Here is a 22,387-nt window from a genome sequence, read left to right as displayed (position 1 = left end):
CACCCTAATTAAAGCCACCGAAAACTTTAATACTAAACTTGATGCCCAATCCGCCACCACTGCTCGCCTCGTTAACCATGTCACCGAACAATCCAATTCCATTAACACCGAAACTCCCTTCAATGAACGCCCACGTTCACCACCCGATCGTTAAGACCCACCTTCCATCAACGTTAACCGCCACCTGCGTCAACCAAAAATCAACCTGCCTATGTTCGATGGCTCCAACCCTCTAGGGTGGATCTTTCAAGCAGATCATTTTTTTACCTACTATAACATACCACCCGATGAACATGTTTCACTCACAGCCTTCCACTTCGTAGGCGACACCCTTTCTTGGTACCAAAATCAAGCGAACAACGAACTACTGGGCTCATAGACCGAATTTAAACGAGAAATGGAGCTCCGTTTTGGACCTTCAACATTTGAGAACCATGCAACTACCCTTTTTAAACTAGTCCAAACATCCACTGTCAAATAATACATAACTGAGTTTGAGAAGATAAGCAATCGGGTTGTCTCAAAAGGCTTGAAAAATGAAGCGGTCTTAAACATGTAACTCAAACCAAGATGGCACTCCATCATCCTACCACCCTTCACGAGGCCTACGGACTCGCTTCTTTAATTGAAGACAAGCTCAACAGTGGGTTACTTGCCTTACCCCCCTCGGCAAACGTGCTAGTACAAAACATGCCTAGCAACTCCGCTAGTATAGCCCCTACTCTACCCCTCAAATGCCTAACACCCGCGGAAATGCAAGAATGTCGTGCCCAGTGTCACACCCCGCCCAAAGGCGGCAGAACATGCAGAGATGTAACGATTGCCCATAACCACATGACACTAATTAAAGCGACAATATTTAACAAACTCATTTCATTTCACAACATCGAAAATTTCACATAACAAACTTGTTCATAAGATAAGCATAACAAAATATAGCAAATAAATATTGTTTATTTTTGCTAATATCCTAAGGACTTGATGACGTTTTCTCCAACTCCATAATCAACCTAAATTCAAACCTGTAACATTTCATAAAATAAAATTTATCAACACAAAGGTTGGTGAGCAATTCATAAGTTTGAGCATATAAGTACATAATAAGAAAAAGCCACAATCTTGTATACGAAACAACAAATAAATAGCAATAATTTGGATAATATGAGGTCGCTAATAAGAATACATTAGCGGCACCGTCTATAAGAGAATACCAAATAGATTCGGATTTCATGAGGTCATTAATAAGAATACATTAACGGCACCGTGCTATAAGAGAATACCAGATAGTTCACGGATTTATGAATCAACCTTCCAAAAGTGATAAAACACATAAGCATATAGACATGTAAGCATAGAACACCAAATCGAGCATTTATTTAAGTAAAGTATACAATACCGGTTGTGGTTTAAGATTCATGTATAAATCATTTAATTTAAATAAGTATGAAATGTCACCCCCAAAACAAAAGATGAAAAACGGGGTATGAAAATACTCACGTTCAAGTATAAAACTTGATCGGCAAAAGATGAATAACCAGGTGGATGGAGTTTAACGAGAAAGGCCTAAATAAAAATAAAAGCCTTGAATTAGGAAGGTTGTTTTGGAAATTCTTTAAAATAAAAGACAAGAAATGTAAATAATTAAAGTAAGGGTTTAAAATGTAACTATTAAAGAATTTATAATAATAACCCTTTAAAATGTAAGTTTGCTCGAAACCGGGTTAAAGTATCTAACCTTATTATTTATTTAACCTATGTTAAGTAATAAGGTGGGTAAAATGCAAGATTGCAAGTTACTTTGGACAAAGATACTAAAATGGGTCTTTAACGAGTGTTCGGGTCGTTGGTTCGGGTCTTGACAAATGGTCAAAGCCAAAGTCAATATTAATTGTTATGAGATAACTCATTAAAATATAATAACACTTAACCAAGTATGTAGTTCTATTGTTTTAGAGCTAACAACGCACGTTAAGCGAGTGTTCGGTTTTGTCGGTCCAAACTTTGTTATGAGATCAAGTTAGATCCAACATTTCCAAGTACTTAGGAAAATAATTAAAATCAGTTTGTAAACTATTTTTAAGGAAATATACAAGTCTTAGTAGCTAAAAACACACTTGTGTATCTTAAGCGAGTAAAAGTTGATTTAGATCGATTTCCATCTCACAAATAGTTCATTGATGGTTTCCACATGCCCAAATATCCAAGAACTTGTATAAAAATTTATAATTAAAGAAACTTAAGTTTTACAACCAAAAAGTTAACAATGAAGTCTTTAAACAATAGTTCGGTTTTGGTTCGGTCTCCATATCCCAATAAGTTCATAGATGGTTTCCACATGCCCAATATCAAAAAACTTGTAAAAATGATTTTAGAAACTCAAATCTAACATTAAACATGTTTAAACAACTATTTTAACAAAACTAGTAAGCAAAAGTTCAGTTTACAGTTTTGAGCTATATACGGTTAATCCGAAGCATAGACCCTCAACTCATAACCATGGAACTTGTAAATACACTAAATGAGCAGAAGTTAAGCATGGTTAGTAGGTATAAACAAGTTATATAAGTATATATATAGACTATATAATAAATAAAAGTTTTCTCATGCCACATGTCATTCTCTTATGCATTCTTATTTTTTCTTCCCGCCTCTCTCTCCTATTAATTATACAGACTTTTTAAAGTTCTTTTTATATATTTTTTGTTTAATGATTTCTATAATTGCTTTTACTAAACGTATTTTATATTTTTTTTAAAACGTTAGGTTTATTTATAAAACATTTTTATAAACTGAACATTTTCATTATTTAAAGGGTTCATCGTTAAAAACACGTGGATCTTTAATTTAACCTGACCCGCCTTCTTTTCACCTGTAACCGTAATATCTTTCTTTCTATCCAAATTTTGTCGATCAAAACCTTATCGATTCTCCTAAACTGTACATTCTTCAACTAATTGAACGTTTTCTTCTATTGATGGTTGGTTCGTATCGATTGTACCGTTTATGTTCTCATAATACTATTTTACTTTAGTTGCTACCATATTTTTAATGTATTATCTAATTTTGTATCGAAAGAAGTATTTAAAGATTTATGATTTATATTTAGTTTGTAAATAGTAGTTATAATTTAACGTTGTACTTACTTAATGTATTATTCAACTTCATTTATCAAGAGTTATCACTTTCAAAATTTAAGTTATTCAACTCGTGTAAAACACGGGTACATAACCTAGTATATATATATATCAAGAACACGAAGTTTTCCATGAAGCCTTACCTTACAAGGTCCGAAACTTAACCAACCGGGGTCGGATAAGTAACTACCAAATGTAACAAGGGGTGTATATTATATATATGTTGTGCCATAAGCTTCAAGTATTAATAAGAATTAACAAGTTAGTTAAAATGAAAGACTATGGTTAGTTTGACTTGGAAAGTCAAACTACCAAAAATATAAAGAACAACCTTTGAATCTTAAGAATTGAGAGAGAATTTGGAGTATAAGCAAGTGTAAACTGAAGAAGATGGGTGTGTATATATAGGGTAAGGGTCAAGGCTTCTTTGCAAGGTTCTCTTTCATGTTTACATGAAAATAGTTTGGTTAAATAAACAAGCAAAGCACAAAACAACAAACAAAATTCAAAATGTGTGCAGACACCAGGAAGCTCGTTTTTGATGTATTTTAGTCGTTTTAAAGCCGTTTTAAAGCTCGTTTTTGTGTGCAGACACCGCGCGACCTCCCCCTTGCCTATGGCCGTGCGGCGCGGCATGCCATGGGGGGGGGGGTTGGTCCAGCTTGTCTTTTGTTGTTTGTTACGCGTCCGGAAGCTCGTTTTTGATGTATTTTAGTCGTTTTAAAGCCGTTTTCGAATCCGTAAAAGGGATTTTTCAAATTGATCAAATTGGAATGATTTGGTAACATAAAAATCCAACATTTTATATATCATGAGTTTCAGTTTACAAAACGGGCCGGTTTACAACATAAAACAATACAAATACGAATACAATTGAGACCCGAATTTGAGGAATGTCACACCCAGGGTCTCTGTTATAACTGCGACGAGAGGTATCAACCCGGTCACCACTGTCAACCCCCTAAATTCCTTTGGTTTCAAGTCGAAGGATCGCCGCCATGGCCCGGTCTTGAGTAGACGTGCACAAAAAAACCGGTTCCGGAACCGAACCGGTGGAACCGACCCGGAACCGGTTCTTGTTCGTACCCGATGGACCAAATACTCGGTTTGGGTATTTTTCTACCCGAAAATCATACCCGGTTCCCCTATTTGTATTTCCCAATCAGTTCCTACCCGGTTCTTAATTGTACCCGGTCCGGTTGCTACCTGAAAAAACCGGTTCCGACGGGTTTTTTTTTAAAAAGTCAAACACAGGTCAAACTAGCCATTGGAACCGGTTCCAACGGTAATATAGCCGTTGGAACCGGTTTTTGAGACACAAAAGAGCCGTTGTAACCGGTTCCAATGGTAATATAGCCGTTGGAACCGGTTCTTGATGCCCAAAACCTATATATAAGTTGTTTTCCATTACTTGTTTCACCACCAAACTCAAAAACAAACTAAAATACTTCTCCTTTAGCAAGCCCGACCATCCAACTAAATATTACTATGGCACCCATAAAAAAACTAACAAGAAAGCTAAGAAGAGTGTTTTTATTAAACCCGTTCGTGTTATAGATTACCCAAATGTTCTTGCGGTCGTCACCCATAACCACAACCAAGACATATGAAAGAATTGGGATTTGGTTGTCAATGTCGAAAGTGATCAAAAGGCTCATTGCAAACTATGTGGAACACAATTAAAGCACGATTCCAACTCGACTTTGAGAAAGCACATCGAGAAGCCATATTGCAAGGCCTTGAAAGGGATTGGCGCGACCGATCAAGTTGACTTGGGTAAAGATGGTACACTATTTCGTTACAACACGACTCAAGTTCAAGATAGAATGACAAAGTTCGTTATTCAACGAGGTTTGCCGTTTAACCACTTTGATGACCCGGATTTGACGTCGTCGATTCGAGAAACTCTACAACCGCGATACACATGTAAATCGTACTACCTTAAGACGTCATTGTATCAAGTTGTGGGAGTGTGCTAAAAAAGAGTTAATCGAGTTTTTTCATTCTTTACAAACGATGGTTAGTTTAACTACCGATGTTGGGTCGGCACCACACGGGTTGCCCGAATCATACATATGTGTCACCGCTCATTGGGTTGATCCGGTGACATGGCAATTGATGAAACGAACCATCGCTATTGAAAACTTTCCGTACCCACATACCGCCGAAAAATTGTTTGACTTGCTTGATGAGGTTATAACGACTTACAATTTGAGAAATAAAATATTTTCGATTTCGTTTGACAACGCATCAAACAATACAAAGGCGGCCGAAAAATTTATCATTAAATATTCACCACCTTGTTTCGGGGATTTTTTTCATGTTCGATGTGTTGCACATATCATCAACTTGGTTGTTCAAAAAGGTTTACCAAAAATCTTAAAGACCTTTATGACCATTATTTTCAACTTTATGGTCCAAGCACGAGATCGTCTTTTGTTAATAAAACAACGACTAGTAGGCCGAGCAAGGACCTACTTATAAACTTGATGAATGGGATTCATGAATCGGCATCTAAGAGGCAAAGAGGAAACACACCAACTAGCAAACTTGGTCGATATAGTGGAGCAAACTATGTTGAGGGTGCAACGGTCGACGAGGTTCGCAATATTGATTTGTTGGCTTGGTGGAAAAGAAAACAAAACGAATTTCCTATTCTATCCGCCATGGCTCGTGATTTGTTTGCCGTACAAGCCTCAACGGTTGCTTCTGAATCGTTTTTTTCTCTTAGTGGGAGGGTATTATCAATGCGAAGAACAAAATTAACTCCCGAGTCTCTAGAGGTTTGCATTTGCCTAAAGGACCATTTGGATGCGGTTGATCGTGTACAACACAAGGCGAACTTTGAAGACGAAATATCAATAGAGCGTCCTATTCATGATGAGAAGGCGGAGGACGGGCTTTCTTCCGATAATGAAGACGAGGGTGGAGACGAGAATGAAGACGAGGGTGAAGACGAAGAGGAGTTGTAATTTTTATTTGTTTTAGTAAAACTATTTGTAACAAGTTCAACTAATATGTAGTTTTGATTTGTTTAATAATAACTACTTTTGTGTTGTTTATTTCTTATAAGTCATGATTAATTTTTTTACTTTTTTTAATAACGAAGAACATTTTATTTATTTAAACAATAATTATTACAAACATTATTAAAACATAAACGATACTAAACATAACAACTTAAACTTAAAAACAACGTCCGTTGTTTTAATCCGGCGTTCTACAACGATTAAGCGTTGTCACCGGTGGTAGATGCTTGGGTTGTAGAGCCGGACGACTCTCCCACTTCCGCTTTTTAGCATCCAAACTTCTTTTCTCTCGACAATACTTATTCGTTTGTTTTCATAATGTCGAGTTGGACCCTGCTTTAAGAAACTTCGAGCAATATTTGCAACGAGCCATCTCTTGTGAGTCGGTCATGAGACACAAATCGTAATGAACCCAAACATCGGGGCATCTTGTTGTTTCGATCACCATAACAACGTCGTCATTAGTTGCCATTTGTTGTCGGTTTAAGCTTAATTGTGTTTTGGAGTGTGTTTTATAGTTTTGGAAGTGGTTTAACAAGTACACACCATACCTTGCTATTTATAGAATGAAAATAACCTAATTATAGTAAAAAATACCCAGTTCCAACGGTCAAAAACGGCTATATAGCCGTTGGAACCGGTTTCTAACGGCTGGATTTTTTAAAATTCAAAAAAAACCGGTGGAACCGGTTTTTACGTAATAACCGGTCCCGGTTAATAACCTACCCGGTTCCTAAAAGTTGGCATTTCGGGGCATCGGTTCGGGTCGGGAACCGAACCGGTTCTTGACTGAAACCGGTGCCATTTCCTACCCGGTGAGAAAAAAACCGGTTCCGAACCGGTTCTTGTTTTTCAAATGTACCCGATTTGTGCACGTCTAGTCTTGAGGACAATACCGTTTTTTAGGAGGGGAGAATTGATACGTACCATATCTACCCACGTAGCTCTATCCACATCCATATGATGCATGCATGCATACACCAACCCACATTCATTTTATTATTATTATTATTATTATTATTATTATTATTATTATTATTATTATTATTAATTCTAAGTTATTTGTTTCCCATGTTCTAGTAGTGGTAGTTAATTATTTGCATTATTTCCATGTATTCCCCTATTCTAGGATGTTATCGTTGCATGATTTAAGCCTTTATAAAGGCCTTTGTTTTAGTTAATGAAGGTAGACAAAAACTTGAAGCAAAATTTCCAACATTCATTTCTCTATAGTTTCTTAAAGTCTCACCCGCTTAAGGGTTCTATCAGAATCTCATCTAAAGGGGTTAGAGATCGACGTCTATTAATGTAGTATCTCGAAAATATCATATTTAGTTTAGATTAAAAAAGTCAAATTTGAAAATGGAAGGACCCTTAAATATTTTAATAATAAATATGGTAAAGAAATAATATATATAGATTATATTAAATTGAAAAAATTCCATATTAAGAAAATGGGGGAATGAAATCCATCCCACATGGAAAGTAGGAAACATTTGTGTCACACCCCCATCTATGGCATGTGCGTATGACCAATATTTGGTACCACATTTCTAAATAAATCTGAGTTACGTGTTTAAGCGGAAGTCTTTTGAAACATGTGGATTTAAAAGATAATATTTACATTATACAAAAGACGGAACCAAAGTTTCCGTTTAAGATTACTTGTTTTAATTTACAAAACCACCATTCATTAATATTCAAATTTAAAAATATCCGAGCCATCGGATATCTTGAGCAACTTCGTTTTTAAAGTCCTAATCTTAGTTACCTGCAAAATGTTAAGAAAATACGTCAGCAATGAATGCTGGTGAATATGCTGACGCTAAAAATACTTTTCTTTTACTTTATTACCCCTCGATACTACGCCTGCCTCGGTCCATCTTGGCTTAGGAATAACAAAGCTAAAACAACACAATTATAAACTCGAGTCTCTACACTAAATACCTCAGCAAACACCGCAGCGTTCGACTTAGTTAAGTACCTTTATGTATACACATGGTCGTGCTCCCCGCAGAAAAGCGTACTACGACCAGGTGTGGTGCGATGTGCCCACCACGTATACCACATATGTAAGGATCCAGATAAACGTATACTACAGCCTGAGGGCTAGGCTTATACTCTTATTTATAGCAGTTTTAAAGACACATGGTCCCGTGTAAATCATTTTCATATAATTCATTTGACTCGTTTTATAAAAAGTTTGTAAAGTTTGAGGGCGAGTTCACCTTTTCGATTTGGATCGGCTTCAAACACCGTCCAAGGGTCTTTCCCGATGCTATCTCGCACCTATAGTATGAGTATAAACTTTTGTTAGTCGGATATACAATCCGGCTTAAGACCTTTAGTCTTTTATAATCTTTACCTCGATTATTTTACTTTAAAACCTTTAGTTAAAAAGTATTTCTTTTTCTTTTATAAATTAAAAGTATTTCTTTTAATTTATATTTATAAACCTTTAGTTTATTTATAAAACCATACGTTTCTTCTTCTCTAAGAAACGCATTCTTTTCTTTTCTTTATTATTTAAGAATAGTTATTTATTCCTTAAATAATATTTATAACAAAGAATTACACACACATATATATAATCACACACATATATATTCTTAATTTCTTTCTTTTCTTTTCTTTGTTATACGTTTCTTTTATTTATCGAGGTATCGAGTATAACCTCGACTTAGGGTTTTAAGCCTTTTATAATATTTTATTATTATTCTTATCAGGCATTATGCCTACCTTTGTTGGCTTACGAACCCTACACACTCGAGCAACACTTCGACACCTTTCACTCTTTTCAACCCTTTCTTGATCACACTTCACTTTGGCACGCCAAACGATGTACACCAATACATCACCACTCGTTGGCACGCATTACGAGGCTAGTAGTCATGATGTCGGGGATGGCGATCTTCTTCTTGATTGGAACGTCGGTGGAAAGTGGCACGAACTACGAGAAAACGAGCACGGAAATCGAGGAATCGAGCACGGGTTTCGAGGTGGTTCGATGGTATGATTTTCGGGACTTAGAGAGATGTTAGAGAGAGAGTGGAATGTGAATTTGGGGTGTGGAATGTCTTGAACCCGTAGTTGCTATTTATAGGCAAAAACAGGAAGGGCATCACGATACGCGATGGCCTTTGCTTTGCTCGTCGCGTATCGCGACGTAGGTCGCGCCAGTCACCATATAGGTCTGCCACGTGGTGCCATGTGGCAGACGGTGTGCCACATGTTGACATGTGGCAGACGATGTGCCACGTGTATCCACGTGTCGGGACACACGTCAGATGGTGTGCCACGTGTGACCCGTGGCATGCCACGTGCCTTGTTGTCAGACAACCCATCGCGATACACGGTGGGTTTCTCTTCTGATCCATCGCGTATCGCGATGGGTCAGGAAATCAGAATTTCATTTTTAACCCTATGGTTTGGATTGTGACAGTTTTGGTTCTTTGACTTTAGAATCTTGACATTTTTAACTCATATTTTTCATAATGTTACAATTTGGAAGCTCTTTATAAGGAGAAGAATTTCCATAGTTACAATTTTTAACTCATATTTTTTCACATGCATGCACCATTGGTTCTAGCAGATGGTGCGAAGCACCCGACGCGCATGGGCTCGAGCGATTGGCACAATATGGCGCTTTGATTGCACACTTTGCACGCTCGCATCGCCGCGAGCCGCTTGAGAGCCGCCTAACTGTTTTTGGAAAGTGGAAGCGAGACCAAGAAATATCAAGTATTCAAAGTCAATTACCAAAATTAAAAATTCTGAGTTTTCTAACCCATCGCGATACGCGATGGATCGGAAGAATGCCAACCGCGTAACGCGATGGGTATGTCACAAGCTCCCAGGTTTGAGCGGTGTCGCGATACGCGATCAACCAAACCCAACACGTAATTGCGTACCGCGATGACGTGGTCTGACAGGCGGAGACACGTGTCTTGCCATGTGGCACCACGTGCCAGGCCACATGGCATACGTGGCAAAGCTATTTTTGACGTGAAAAGACTAGTCGTGATAAGCGATGGCCTACCAAAGGCCCATTGCATACTGCGATGGATTATTATATTAAATAAATCTGCTTCCTGATCCATCACAATACGCGATGGATCATTGGTACACGATGGGTCATCTGATCAGCTCTATAAATAGGACTTCAAGCCCTCTCATTTCTTCACACCTTTATATCTCTCTCTCTTTAGAATATTATATATCCAGTTTCTTTAAATTTAACATGCATATCTTTGGGCTTATCCCCAGTTTGTTTGGCTTGTCCCTAGTTTTCTTGGGTTTGTTCCCTGTTTATTGGGAGTGTCCCCAGTTTTCTTGGGCTTTTCCCCATTTTCTTAGGTTTAGCCCCAATTCATATGATTATTAGATTTAAAATCTTTAAATATTTGCATCAGGTATCCTAAGTCTATTTACAAGCATCATGGAAAAATTGTGATAACTTAGGTCTAATCAGACTTTATGGTATAGTATAATCTTTAATTATCAAGTTATATCTATTCTGATTATATCTTTAAAAATTATTATATTTAAGGATCCAAGGTCCTTAATCTATTTTCGAAATAATAATTTATCTTTAAAACTTTTCATAAAACTAAACCATAACAACTATGATTTCATAATAAACAAACAGCAGATAGTCAAAAGATTAAAGTTATTATTAAGATCACATAGGCTTACCAAAAAATTTAACCCGGATTTCACCATGTAAAGATGTACCGTCCACCCGGGTTAAACATGTGTTACTAACAGTTTAAAAAGTTCAGGAAAGATAAAAGAAGAGGCATCAAAGGCTTCATCCCCGAAAAAAGAGGATCCATCCACCTTTGCTACCCCCCATAATTGTCTAAGGATCAGAGATCCTTCACCCTAATTATCTATTGTCTTGTTACAAACCACCAAACATTCAAAAACATAAAAAAATAAAAAAAATGGGCTCAGTCCTTGTCTCTTTACTTCATTACCCACCTTTGAAGCCTCCTCCTCTGCTGCCACATCCTTTCCTGCCTCGATCATCTCCGTTTCATTCCCTCCAGCCACCGTTTTAGTACTCTCACCAGCCTCGTCCTCGCCACCTCCAAGTGCCACCAGAGCCAGCTTCCATTTTTCCAGATCCCATGTTGATTTGTCAAATGAGAGGTCAATAGCCTCGGTCACAATCTTGATCCTCGCCTGAAAGACACACTTAGCAGCCCAAATTTTGGGCTTGTTGGTAGCATGAGTCACCTCTTCTTGTAGCTGGGCTTCAACTGAGGATGCATGATCCTCCGCTTTGTTTTTCTCCCTGGTCGTCTTGGAGATGCTCTTATCCTTGGCAACGGCCATAGCTCTCATCCCTGACAGAGTATCTTCCAAATCTTTGACAATCTTGTCATGATAGCTTTTGGCAGAATCCATGGCCTAGATGAAATAGTAAAATAAATTAAAGAGGATACTGGATCCACAACAGTAGACAAATGAGATAAAGGATCCTTAAGTGGTGATGAGATACTTCCCAACTTCAAAGGGATCTTCAGGCTCAACAGTCTCCTTCCTTTTGGAGGCTCCAGATTTGACACGGGTAATTACTGGACATGGCTCATGAATAGGAGTGGTCTTGGGAGTTCCCTTTTTCATAATTAGACAGTCAATATCCTCCAGGGAGAACTAGGAAGCTGATTTGCTGGACTTTTGAGTAGGGCTGTCAATTTACCTGCTTAAGACACGATAAAACCTGTTAAGCAAAAAAGTGCTTGTTTGATAACTGAAATTTGTAAATTGGAGTCCATAATATTCCCTTATTGGTATATGAAACTTAAAACTGTCATATAGTCATGACATATAACGTAGTAAAATGAGTCGTATTCTTGTTTGATACTTAAGTTAAGCGCATCGTATCTAACCTGTTAAACATGTTAAGACACGAATTGTCAGCCCTAATTTTGAGCACCTGCAAAACACATTATAAAGATAAGTTTCCACTTGTTTTTCTTTAAATATAAATATTAATAACTCTTATTTGACATGTTGCTTGATGAATCAGAGAATGATTCTAAACAGCTTCGGTGGTCTTGGCTTGAAACGTTCTAATCTCAGGATCCAATGCAACGAACTTTTTCACCCTTTCTTCTACTCCGGGAAGATCAGCAAGCAAAGCTAGGTTATCCACTGAAAAAAAAAAGACAAAAAGAAATTAATTAGAAGAAGGATAAAGGGGGATGGGATGGTCCGTTATAGGCAACCCATCACGAGTGATGCGCTTTGGAACACCGCCGCCACCCCTTTCATCACGAGTGATGGGGGGTTTAGCATGATCACCATCACACATTTATTTCACACAAAACCCAACACACACACACACACACAAAAACCTATATATATATGTATGTATGTATGTATGTATGTATACCAAAACCCATCACACTACCACCACCCCCACTAAATTCCATCACTAGTAATGGAATGTGGTAGGGTGAGGTGGCACACCACCATTGGGTGTGGTGAGTGTTGGAGATTGGACCACCCCCACCCCCTAAGTTATCCATACCGGCTTGTCAGAGGATCCATGATCCTACTAGGAATGTAGTCCCTTTTACGAAAATGAATTGGTTTTTCCAGAATGAGCCGTTTTGGGTGGCTTTATGGATAGGGACTGACTGATGAGGCTTTGATTTCAAGATGAAGTAGGTGGATCCATGGGTAACTAAGGTATAAAGGTACGCCAGTTCCGACAGCCTAATCTCAATGTTTTCTTCCTCGATAATTTTTTCCATAGTATGCAACACCCTCTAGAGCATTGGCAACGCTTGGATATAACTTATGCCAGTTAAGGTAAAGAAGTTCTAGGTGAATGTCAGAAAAGGTATGAATAACCGATCAAGAAGGGATGCGTCGGGAAACACACCCATGTTTTTTAATAAGAATCACTTCTGGCGGATGAATCGAATGGTCGAAAAAAAACGCTGGTCGGAAATAACGGAAGAAGGTCATCAATTTCCGGATCTGTAAACTTATAGATTTCTGATGAAGGGTTGGTAAGAAAGTACTGAGAGTGAAGATCGTTCGATTTCGATTGCTCGGAAGAAAAAGATACAGAAACAGTAAACATAATCGAAAAATTTTATGAAAGAAGGGAAGTAGAAAGGATATCTGATTTTCGTTGAAGAATGATTATAAAAGGATCATGAGGGTCACATTTATAGGCGGGAGATAAGATATCAATATATTATATAGATATGTGATCATTATATCTAACATGTCACATCTAATCTACTTTTTGCATATTCGAATTCAAAATGCCAGTTGTAATCTACTCACAACCGCCATTTTAGAGGCAATTGTTTGGGCACATATATTTTGTGTTGAGGACATGTTATCTTACGTGGCTTCTGGATCAATTATCCTTAATATGTGTTCCAGATTGTATTAGGATCAAGGATACTCAGTACTAATTGCTTACTAACGGTTGTTCACTTTGCATGGTGTTATGTTAAACAGGCATAACGGCTAGAGACATGGTCTACCTATTAATTCACAGTCCATGGGAAGTGCCACCTGGTCAAAAGGAGTGCAACACATCTTTTGGAAGAGCGGCAGATTTTTAGGAATTATAGTTTGTTATTTTGTATATGTAAACCGAGTTATGATCAGCTAGGAACACACAACACACGCCATATACAATACGCAGAGATTACTTTAGCAATATTCACGTACACTTAGATTCATTGTATTCACTGATCATAATTTCCAACCTTGTAACACCTTTTATTATTATTATAGTGGTGATAGACATTTGTCATCACCCGGGGTTTTTGTGCTGACGATCATTATCTGATCAAGTGCTTTTCCTCGTAACAAATTTCTCTGTTCATCCTTATTTCAGCTACATATTCAACATTATAGTACAAGCACTCTACCTCACAAAATCATATTTGGTTACATTATCCTTAAGCCGATTTTTACCAAAACAATTATTATTATTATTATTATTATTATTATTATTATTATTATATTAAAATTGTGGATACTCGCTCAACATGTGTTGTTGACAAACTATTTTTACGCATATTGAAGCTTGTTATTTCAGATGATTTGAAGTGGAGAATTTAGATCAGACTTTAAGCTAAAAGTTATAAAGTTTAAATGTTATAATTTTTTTCATTTGAACTATTGGTGTACGATTGTTGTGAATAAATAAAATTTAGATATTGACGCTTTAATTAATTATAATGTATTTGAGTTATGATACAAATATTGTCGCACCCACCATGTTTTGCCATTAGGTTAGGGTGTGTCGACACCTCAAAACGATTGGACTTATTCATGAACACATAGTTTAAATAAGAGAAATGCATTCACTGCCGCGGAAATTATCATTTATCATTCATAAAATAAGAAACTTAACGTGTCTTTTATCATAAAGTAAACATAACACTTGAATGCCTGATCTTCACATAGATAGCCACCATTGTATCTAAACCTAGCCACCTCTTCACACATCATTCATCAACTTATATGTAATTAAAACTCACATGTACCGATTGAGTTATAGTTTACAATTTCATTAAGTCATCATTACTCATACTTAAATATTACTTATTAACATTCACATTAAGATTTAACAATTCACTTTCAGACATTCACATAAATATTCCGTTCATCTCATTAGACCATTAAGCCCCGTCGGGCGACGAATGTCGTCATCAACATTTCACATCTCGCTTAGAAGCAACATTCAACGAAAACACGTGCAAGGCTTGCACTTCCCTATACAATCATACATTCGACATCACGCGTAGGAGCAACATTCATTATAAACACAAAGTGGGTTTACCGTCCCGTACTTTGATTATAGCGTATTAGCGTATATACATTAATCAACTAGGCATGTTATCGTAATTCCACATTCATACATTAACACATTACCATTCATTAGTTTCTTCAAATTAATTACCTAAACATTTCGTGAGTATGCACATAACCGAAAACGTAGAAAGGAAATTAAAGGGGTCTAGATTCTCATCTGATTTGTTAAACGTCACTTGACTCGTATGACAATCCTTCCTTGAAACTGGTCCTCTAAGTACTATTTAATTATTAAACTCTTAACAACTAAACTAACCGAACAAACTTAGCTGGTAACGTAAGTGATGACCAGTTATTAATTTCAAGCTAAGCCCTATGTTGTTATACCCGCCCGAAGCTTATTCTCCTAGTTCACTATTTGGGTAATCCATAACCTATTTGCAAAGCCCATTCATACCGGCCCATTCGTATTGGTTTTGCGGATACGAACCATTCACATGGGTTTTGCGAATATAACTCACTAGCCAAATTTTGCGAATACCTGATCCTCAGGCCCATTTTGCAAATATATGCATCTACACAATGATGCAACCTAATCTTGAATCCGATTAAAAAATGAAATCTTGATTCTTGATAGCTTAAGTGTGTGCTGTGACGGTGATTATGGTGAAATTATTCCATAAATGTTATAAGTGAGGTAATTTACACCTTAGTCTCACCGTTAAACCTATTAATATATATATATATATATATTAAAAAAGAGATTAAATCCCTCTCACAAATAAATTATTCATTTTACTATTCATTTTTTAATATTTTATTAATTATTATAACCACTAATTCATTAATCATAATTTCATAAATAAAAAATAGTTTTTTACTTTTTTTATAATTTTTTTAGTCAACTAATTAAAATATTTAACCAACTATATTTTTAAACATTAAACTTGGGCAAGTGTTGGCTTTATACATTTTATTTGTTGGTTAAACGATTTTCTTAAACTTTGTTTTCATATTTTTTATAGTTCGTCTTTACAATGACTGAATTTTTTTTTATGTTTAAAAATATCTCATCATCGCATAGTTTATATTCGCGTTTCAACGTTTGATACCTCGCTCGCCTTTAAAATATTTTTTTTGGATTACTAATTTATGTTTAATAATTGTGTTGGTACCGCTGATACGAACCGAATTTGTGTTAGTTCGCAACAGTAACATGCCGGTCTTTTTAGTTCCACGTATGATAATTTGTTGTATTTTGGCATTGACAAGTTTATTTCTTTTGTTTAGTTTCGATGTCGTAACTTGATGCATACTGACCTCGCATCGACTTGCAACGAGTTTATGGTTTGACGTTTTTACTTATGTATCTTGTTCGATATAACGGTCCCTTTGCGAAGCACGGGTCTAAATCCTGGTTTCCTTTTAAAGCCCGTAAGTCATTAATTATTATTAATCCATAGATATAAATAAAACCTTTATTTATTATTTCTTGAAATCTCGGTTGTTGCAAATCTATACTACTTTCAAAAGGTTCCGTCCTCGAAATATGCTAATCCTTAAAAATTTTAGGATAAAACTTCTCACTTCATCATCTACTTCTCAAGTTGCGTCTGATCTCTTACGATGTTTCCATAACACTTTCTTTCGCTCTCATCCATTGTTTTTCTATTCAGGTTTAAACGTGTGGTTGAAATGAGTTCTCAAACTTCTCACAACTACCAAGAATTCTAGCTGTAGAAAAAAAATAAGTTTTTGAATATATAAAGGTTTGAAATCAGATGCGCTTGTTGAGGCCAAATATCCCAAGTTCAAGTGGTTGAGATAAAATATTCAAAGACTTCAAATTAAAAAGGGGGAGGTCTTGGGTATATGTGACAAAAAAAATAGAGAGGTTTCAGGTTGGGTAAGGGTTTTTCTCACCATATGATTTGTTTTCTCATGAGGATGGTTGGTATTTGGGGAATGGAGATGAGCGTGTAGGCTCGTGGCCTGTTAATAATCCAAATTAGGTTTAAAAAAAAGGTACCCACATTGAGGTGGAAGTTTGTAAAGTATAACATTAGAGTTGCTCTAATTCCAACCTTTTAACATTAATCATTAGGCTAACCTGTATAATTTATTCCCTTCATTTCCTCTTATTCGTCATGTATGCGCACCTCAATGCTAACTAAGTTTTTCCTCCATTATACAATCTCATCCGTCAACCTGTTATGGGTTATTCCCCTCATTCTCCATAGTTCTTTATCATTATATTCTTTAATAATACAAAGAACTGAAAATGAGAAAAAAAAACAAAAAAATAATAATTGATTAGCTCTCTCCCCTTATCATTTAAAAATGAAGAGCATGACCGTGATAAGTGAGCTCAGTTCACTAGTAAAATAAATCAATAATGATGAGGGGAGTAGTGTTTAAAGGGTGTCATGGATTGACCAGGTAGCCACATAAAACCCCTCACCGACCAAAACACAACCATCTTTAGTTTTGGATTGACCAGACAGCTTGTTGTCTATTTACCCACATATTAATTGTAGTTTGATCCTTTTATTTAATATATGAATAGTTTATTAAAAAAAGTATTAATAATAAATAAATTAATAAATTAAAATTGTAACTTCTAAGAAAGTCTAGACAAATCATTCATTATAATTAGTTTTAAGAAAATCTTTATGAAGTAATTTTATAAAATACCTTTTAAGAGCACCAGGCTTTCTTGAATACTTTTTCTTTTAAAAATCATTGTCGGCCTATGGCCACCTAAAAAAGAAAACTGTTTTCAATAAAATAATAATATTTCACGTGGTCTAACTTGAGCTCCGTTAAACGGTGGGGACAATTCATATCCCTTAAATGTGGACTCATCAATCATCGTCACTCAGTTTCGTCTTTTGCATTGTCTTTCTCCTCAATTTTACCGACACCTTTGACTAAACTTGTTGGTCTGAAAATGGCCACCGGTATTCATTTCTTCGATCTGAAAAACAATACTAGGATTCCATCTGTTGGTCTAGGAACATGGCAATCTGAACCTGGTCTTGTCGGTCAAGCTGTTTATGCCGCCGTCAAGGTTATTTTTGTCTTTCTATACTCCTTTTGTTCATCGGAATTTGATTTTAAGTATGCATGTATGGATTACTTTATCTTATCTGTGTGGTATAGAATCTTAAACTTGAAGTTAAATGAATTGATTTGATGCTTTGATGTTTGTTACAACATGCAGTAGAACTATTGTATATGGGTTATTTTTGTATTTATTTCTTTATGTTAATGAGTTAATTTGTAAAAACAAGTGGAAAGAAATATTCATTTAGGAATCATGTGTTTCTCCTTTGCAGGTTGGGTATCGTCACATTGATTGTGCACAAATTTATGGCAACGAAAAGGAGGTATATATATGCTTCTTGTCTTATTATTAATACCGGCAAAATAGACTGGTTAGATCGGGTTGAGTGACGTGTTAGAACATGTTTGTGTGAAAATGAATTTGGGTTAGAACAGGCTGAATTTTTAAGTATCATTTGGATTGGAAAAGGTATCAAAACAGGCTAATTACGGGCTATATGACACGTTAAATTTGAGTCGACCCATACCAAATGAACCTGAATGTACTTTTTTAATCCAAGTTAACTCGTTTTATTGGGCTATGATTGTTGGAGTTAATTCTTATATCATTTATGGTACATGTGGTGACCTGCAACTAACAAATACATAAGTTTTTTATACTGGTGTTGCCAAGTACCCACATGCCCGGGAAAAATTTATTTTACCGTATGGTTTCGAATTTCAGTAATAAGCTATAAGAATTAAAGCATTAGATAAGCTATAAGAATTGTAGTATTAGTTCCAATAATAAGCGATAAGAATTTATGTAGTAAGTGTTAAGCTATTAGAAAATTTTATGCAAATTTTCAAATATTCTTATCTTGATGATTTAAAATATATACATTTAACGAATTTAACCTTAATACACACACAATGAAACTCAATAGAAAGTCGGAGTTTGTAACTGCACAGAATTTCTACTTGTAGTATCTGTGATAAAAAAATAAGCGCTGCCTTTATTATTTTGTAGATTGGTGTCGCTTTGAAGAAGCTTTTTGACGAGGGTGTGGTGCAACGAGACGATTTGTGGATCACTTCCAAACTATGGTCTATCTAATCCTTCATCATTTAACTTCACATATCCATACTTACATTAATAATTACACCATATTTTTATAACACAAGAACCTTAAACTTCACAGGTGTAACAATCATGCGCCTGAAGATGTACCTGTATCATTGGGAAACACCTTGAAAGACTTGCAGCTTGATTACCTTAATCTGTACCTTGTAAGTACTCACAAATCCAAATTTTAGACCCTCTTTTTCACCTTTTCATAATCTTTTATTGTATCTATATATTCAAGATCCACTGGCCAGCAAGGACAAAGAAGGGGACATCTGGATTTGGAAACATGATTCCAACTGATATACCCGCAACATGGAAAGCAATGGAAGCATGCCATGATAATGGGATGACTCGCGGTTTAGGTGTTAGCAACTTTTCTTCAAAGAAATTGGGTGATTTACTAAAGGTGGCACGCATTCCACCTATCGTGAACCAAGTGGAATGCCACCCTTCATGGCAGCAAACTAAGTTGCGCGAGTTCTGTAAATCTAATGGGGTCCACCTTTCTGTAAGTCATCGAAGGTTTACGGATTTGTTTCTGGTTTCATAATAAATGCTTTAGCTTTTGTTGTTTGGTTAAATATTTAGGGGTATTCGCCACTTGGTTCACCAGGCACAAAATGGCTCAAGAGTAACGTTCTGCAGCATCCGATTCTGACATCGGTTGCGGAAAAGGTAGGCAAAACTCCTGCACAGGTGGCGCTTCGGTGGGGTTTGCAGATGGGTCACAGTGTGCTTCCCAAAAGTACAAATGAAGCAAGAATTAAAGAGAATTTTGATGTGTTTGATTGGTCCATTCCTGATGATTTGTTTGCAGAGATGTCTAAGATTGAACAGGCAAGCTTTCCAATTATTATTCAACATCATGATAATAATAATAATACATTTGGAACGATTATTAGTATGTTATTTATATTTGAATGATGTGTTTGTTGCAGGCAAGACTTGTTCGGGGTGAATTTCTGGTTAATGATTCTTCTGGTGCGTACAAAAGCGTTGAGGAACTCTGGGATGGTGAGATTTGAATGGTCAAGTTGAGTTTATACCATGGATGATTTCAGTTTCTGTTTTTATTTTGATTTAGAAGTTTGGTTTGTTTTGATCCATATCAAGATATTTGAATTGCAAGATATGGTAAATGCTCTGCAACTTTTGGTTAAAGATATATCCATGATCACCAATATTCACCATATTGTATTATGTCACACCCGATCAAAGGCGGCGGAACATGCCGGGGTGCAACGGATTGCCCAAGAACACAAGACATTATTAAAGTGACAATATTTAATCAACTCATTAATTTCATTCAATCATCAAAGTAACACATATTGTTCGTACAAATAAACACCAAAATATAAGAAATAGATATTGTTCATTCTTCTAATAACCTAGCGGTATCAAAATAGAATAACGTCTTCGAACTCCAACTCAAGTAATAATCAAACCTGTAACAATGCATAAAATAATATTTGTCAACACGTATGTTGGTGAGAAATTTCATAGTTTTGAGTATATATAATATGAGCGAAATCCACAAACGTATATGAGACTATAAATAAAAGCATCAATCGTGGCATATAAAACATATGTAAATGAGGATCATTTCTAATCGGTAACAACCGACATATTTGGATAATGAGGCCCTATTCTACTAGCACAAGGCTAAGTAGTTAGGGGAGCGTATGATCATACTTATTGAGGTTCAACAACAACATAAAAATAAACACTCGTGCACGTAAAGCATATGAGACATATAACACACAATAGAGCAAGTATTCTAAGTATCATACACCCTAAAGTTTGTGGTTTGAGAAATGAGTATAATAAATCATTCATGTTTTGAATAAGTATGCATGTTACCCCCAAAATATAAAAGTGAAAACGGGGGATGAAATGTACTCACGTTAACTAAGTAACTTGAAAGATTGATTTGTGAATAATCGGAGATCAGGTTAAGGAGCAAGACCTAGATTAAACGTGTCTTAAGTTAGTAGGTAGTCTTGGAAGGGTTTAAAGTAAAATATGACAAGTAAAGTAAACAAATGAAGTTTATGGTTTAAAAATGTAAATATTTGGGAAATTAAAGACATGTTCTAAAAAGTAGGTTTACTCGAAACCGGGTCTTGGTATTTCATTCATAAATATTACTCAACCTATGTTAAGTAACTTATGTGGGTTATAATGCACTATTGCAAGACCCTTGGTTATATAAATACCAAAACAAGGTTTTAATCGAGTGTTCGGATTTGTCAATTTGGGTCTAAATTATTAACTAAACTCAAAGTCAACTTTCCAAAATGTTTTGAAATAACTCAATAAAGTCAAAAAGACTTAACCAGGTATATAGTTCTATTGTGAAGAACCTTAACGTCCGTTAAGCGAGTATTTGGTTTCACCGGTCCAAACTTGTTATAAGATCAAGTTGGATTCTGACAAACCAAGTATGTTGATAAAATAACTTAAAATTAGTTTAAAATACATTCTTGAAGAAAATGATGAGTTTCGGTGGCCAAAAACACACTTGTGTGTCTTAAGCAAGTGAACTCGGTTTAGTTCGGTGTTGGTTCGGTCCTTGACTAGGAATGATACCGAGGATGGTTGCCACATAACCAAATACCATAGAACTATAAAAATGATTTTTAGAAATTATAATATTCAAATCTTACATAAACATGTTTATTTAACTATTTCAAACAAAACTAGTAAACAAAACTATTTAAAACAAAAACTAGTAAACAAGAGTCCGGTCTTGGTTCGGTCTTGATTCGGTTCTAATCTCGGGATAAAACCGAGACTAGTGACTTCATACCCAATACCATGGTACTCTTTAAACATGAATTAAGAAACTAAACTACTTACAATATAAAAACACTAGTAAAACATTAAAGGAAAATAGTATAATCAAGAATTCTGAATTCATATTAGTTTTTTATTAATATTATTGATGTTTACACCGGGACAATTACAGACTAACGGCAGATAGACGGGCAACAAGCTGCGCCGCTACCCCCTTCTGAATAGCAAACCCTACCCTACTAAACACAACGTTCCCTTTAGCATGGGCGGAGTTACTGCTGACCACCTGCTGAACCCGCTTAAGGAACTGAACCGCGTCAGGGCCGAGAGCGCCAAAGGTGTCAAAAGCAAACGGTATGAACACGTGCTGATTCTCAAGGCAAGCTTTCTCGTGCTTAGCTACTTTATCCGCCTCTGCCTTGTTTATCGCATGACCCACCACAAACCCATGGTCC

At 36.1% G+C, this 22,387-nt stretch overlaps 1 protein-coding gene across 1 annotated transcript; it reads left to right on the top strand.

Annotated features, from left to right (window-relative positions):
* The first annotated feature begins 17,823 nt into the window (after positions 1-17,823).
* On the top strand, positions 17,824-20,300 carry LOC143565665 (NADPH-dependent aldo-keto reductase, chloroplastic-like). The gene is made up of 7 exons (XM_077052565.1): positions 17,824-18,032; positions 18,301-18,351; positions 19,038-19,114; positions 19,210-19,297; positions 19,375-19,644; positions 19,725-19,973; positions 20,075-20,300. Exons 1-7 carry the CDS (start codon positions 17,913-17,915, stop codon positions 20,159-20,161), a joined length of 942 nt encoding a protein of 313 aa, XP_076908680.1. The 5' UTR covers positions 17,824-17,912; the 3' UTR covers positions 20,162-20,300.
* Positions 20,301-22,387: the final 2,087 nt, after the last annotated feature.

This window comes from Bidens hawaiensis, unplaced genomic scaffold, assembly GCF_021521415.1.
Source record: "Bidens hawaiensis isolate Kalapana, Puna unplaced genomic scaffold, B.hawaiensis_p1.1 tig00022506_1, whole genome shotgun sequence".
NCBI classification, from domain to species: domain Eukaryota; kingdom Viridiplantae; phylum Streptophyta; class Magnoliopsida; order Asterales; family Asteraceae; genus Bidens; species Bidens hawaiensis.
Note: the sequence above shows the minus strand (reverse complement) of the source record. Positions and strands in the feature narration are given on the sequence as shown.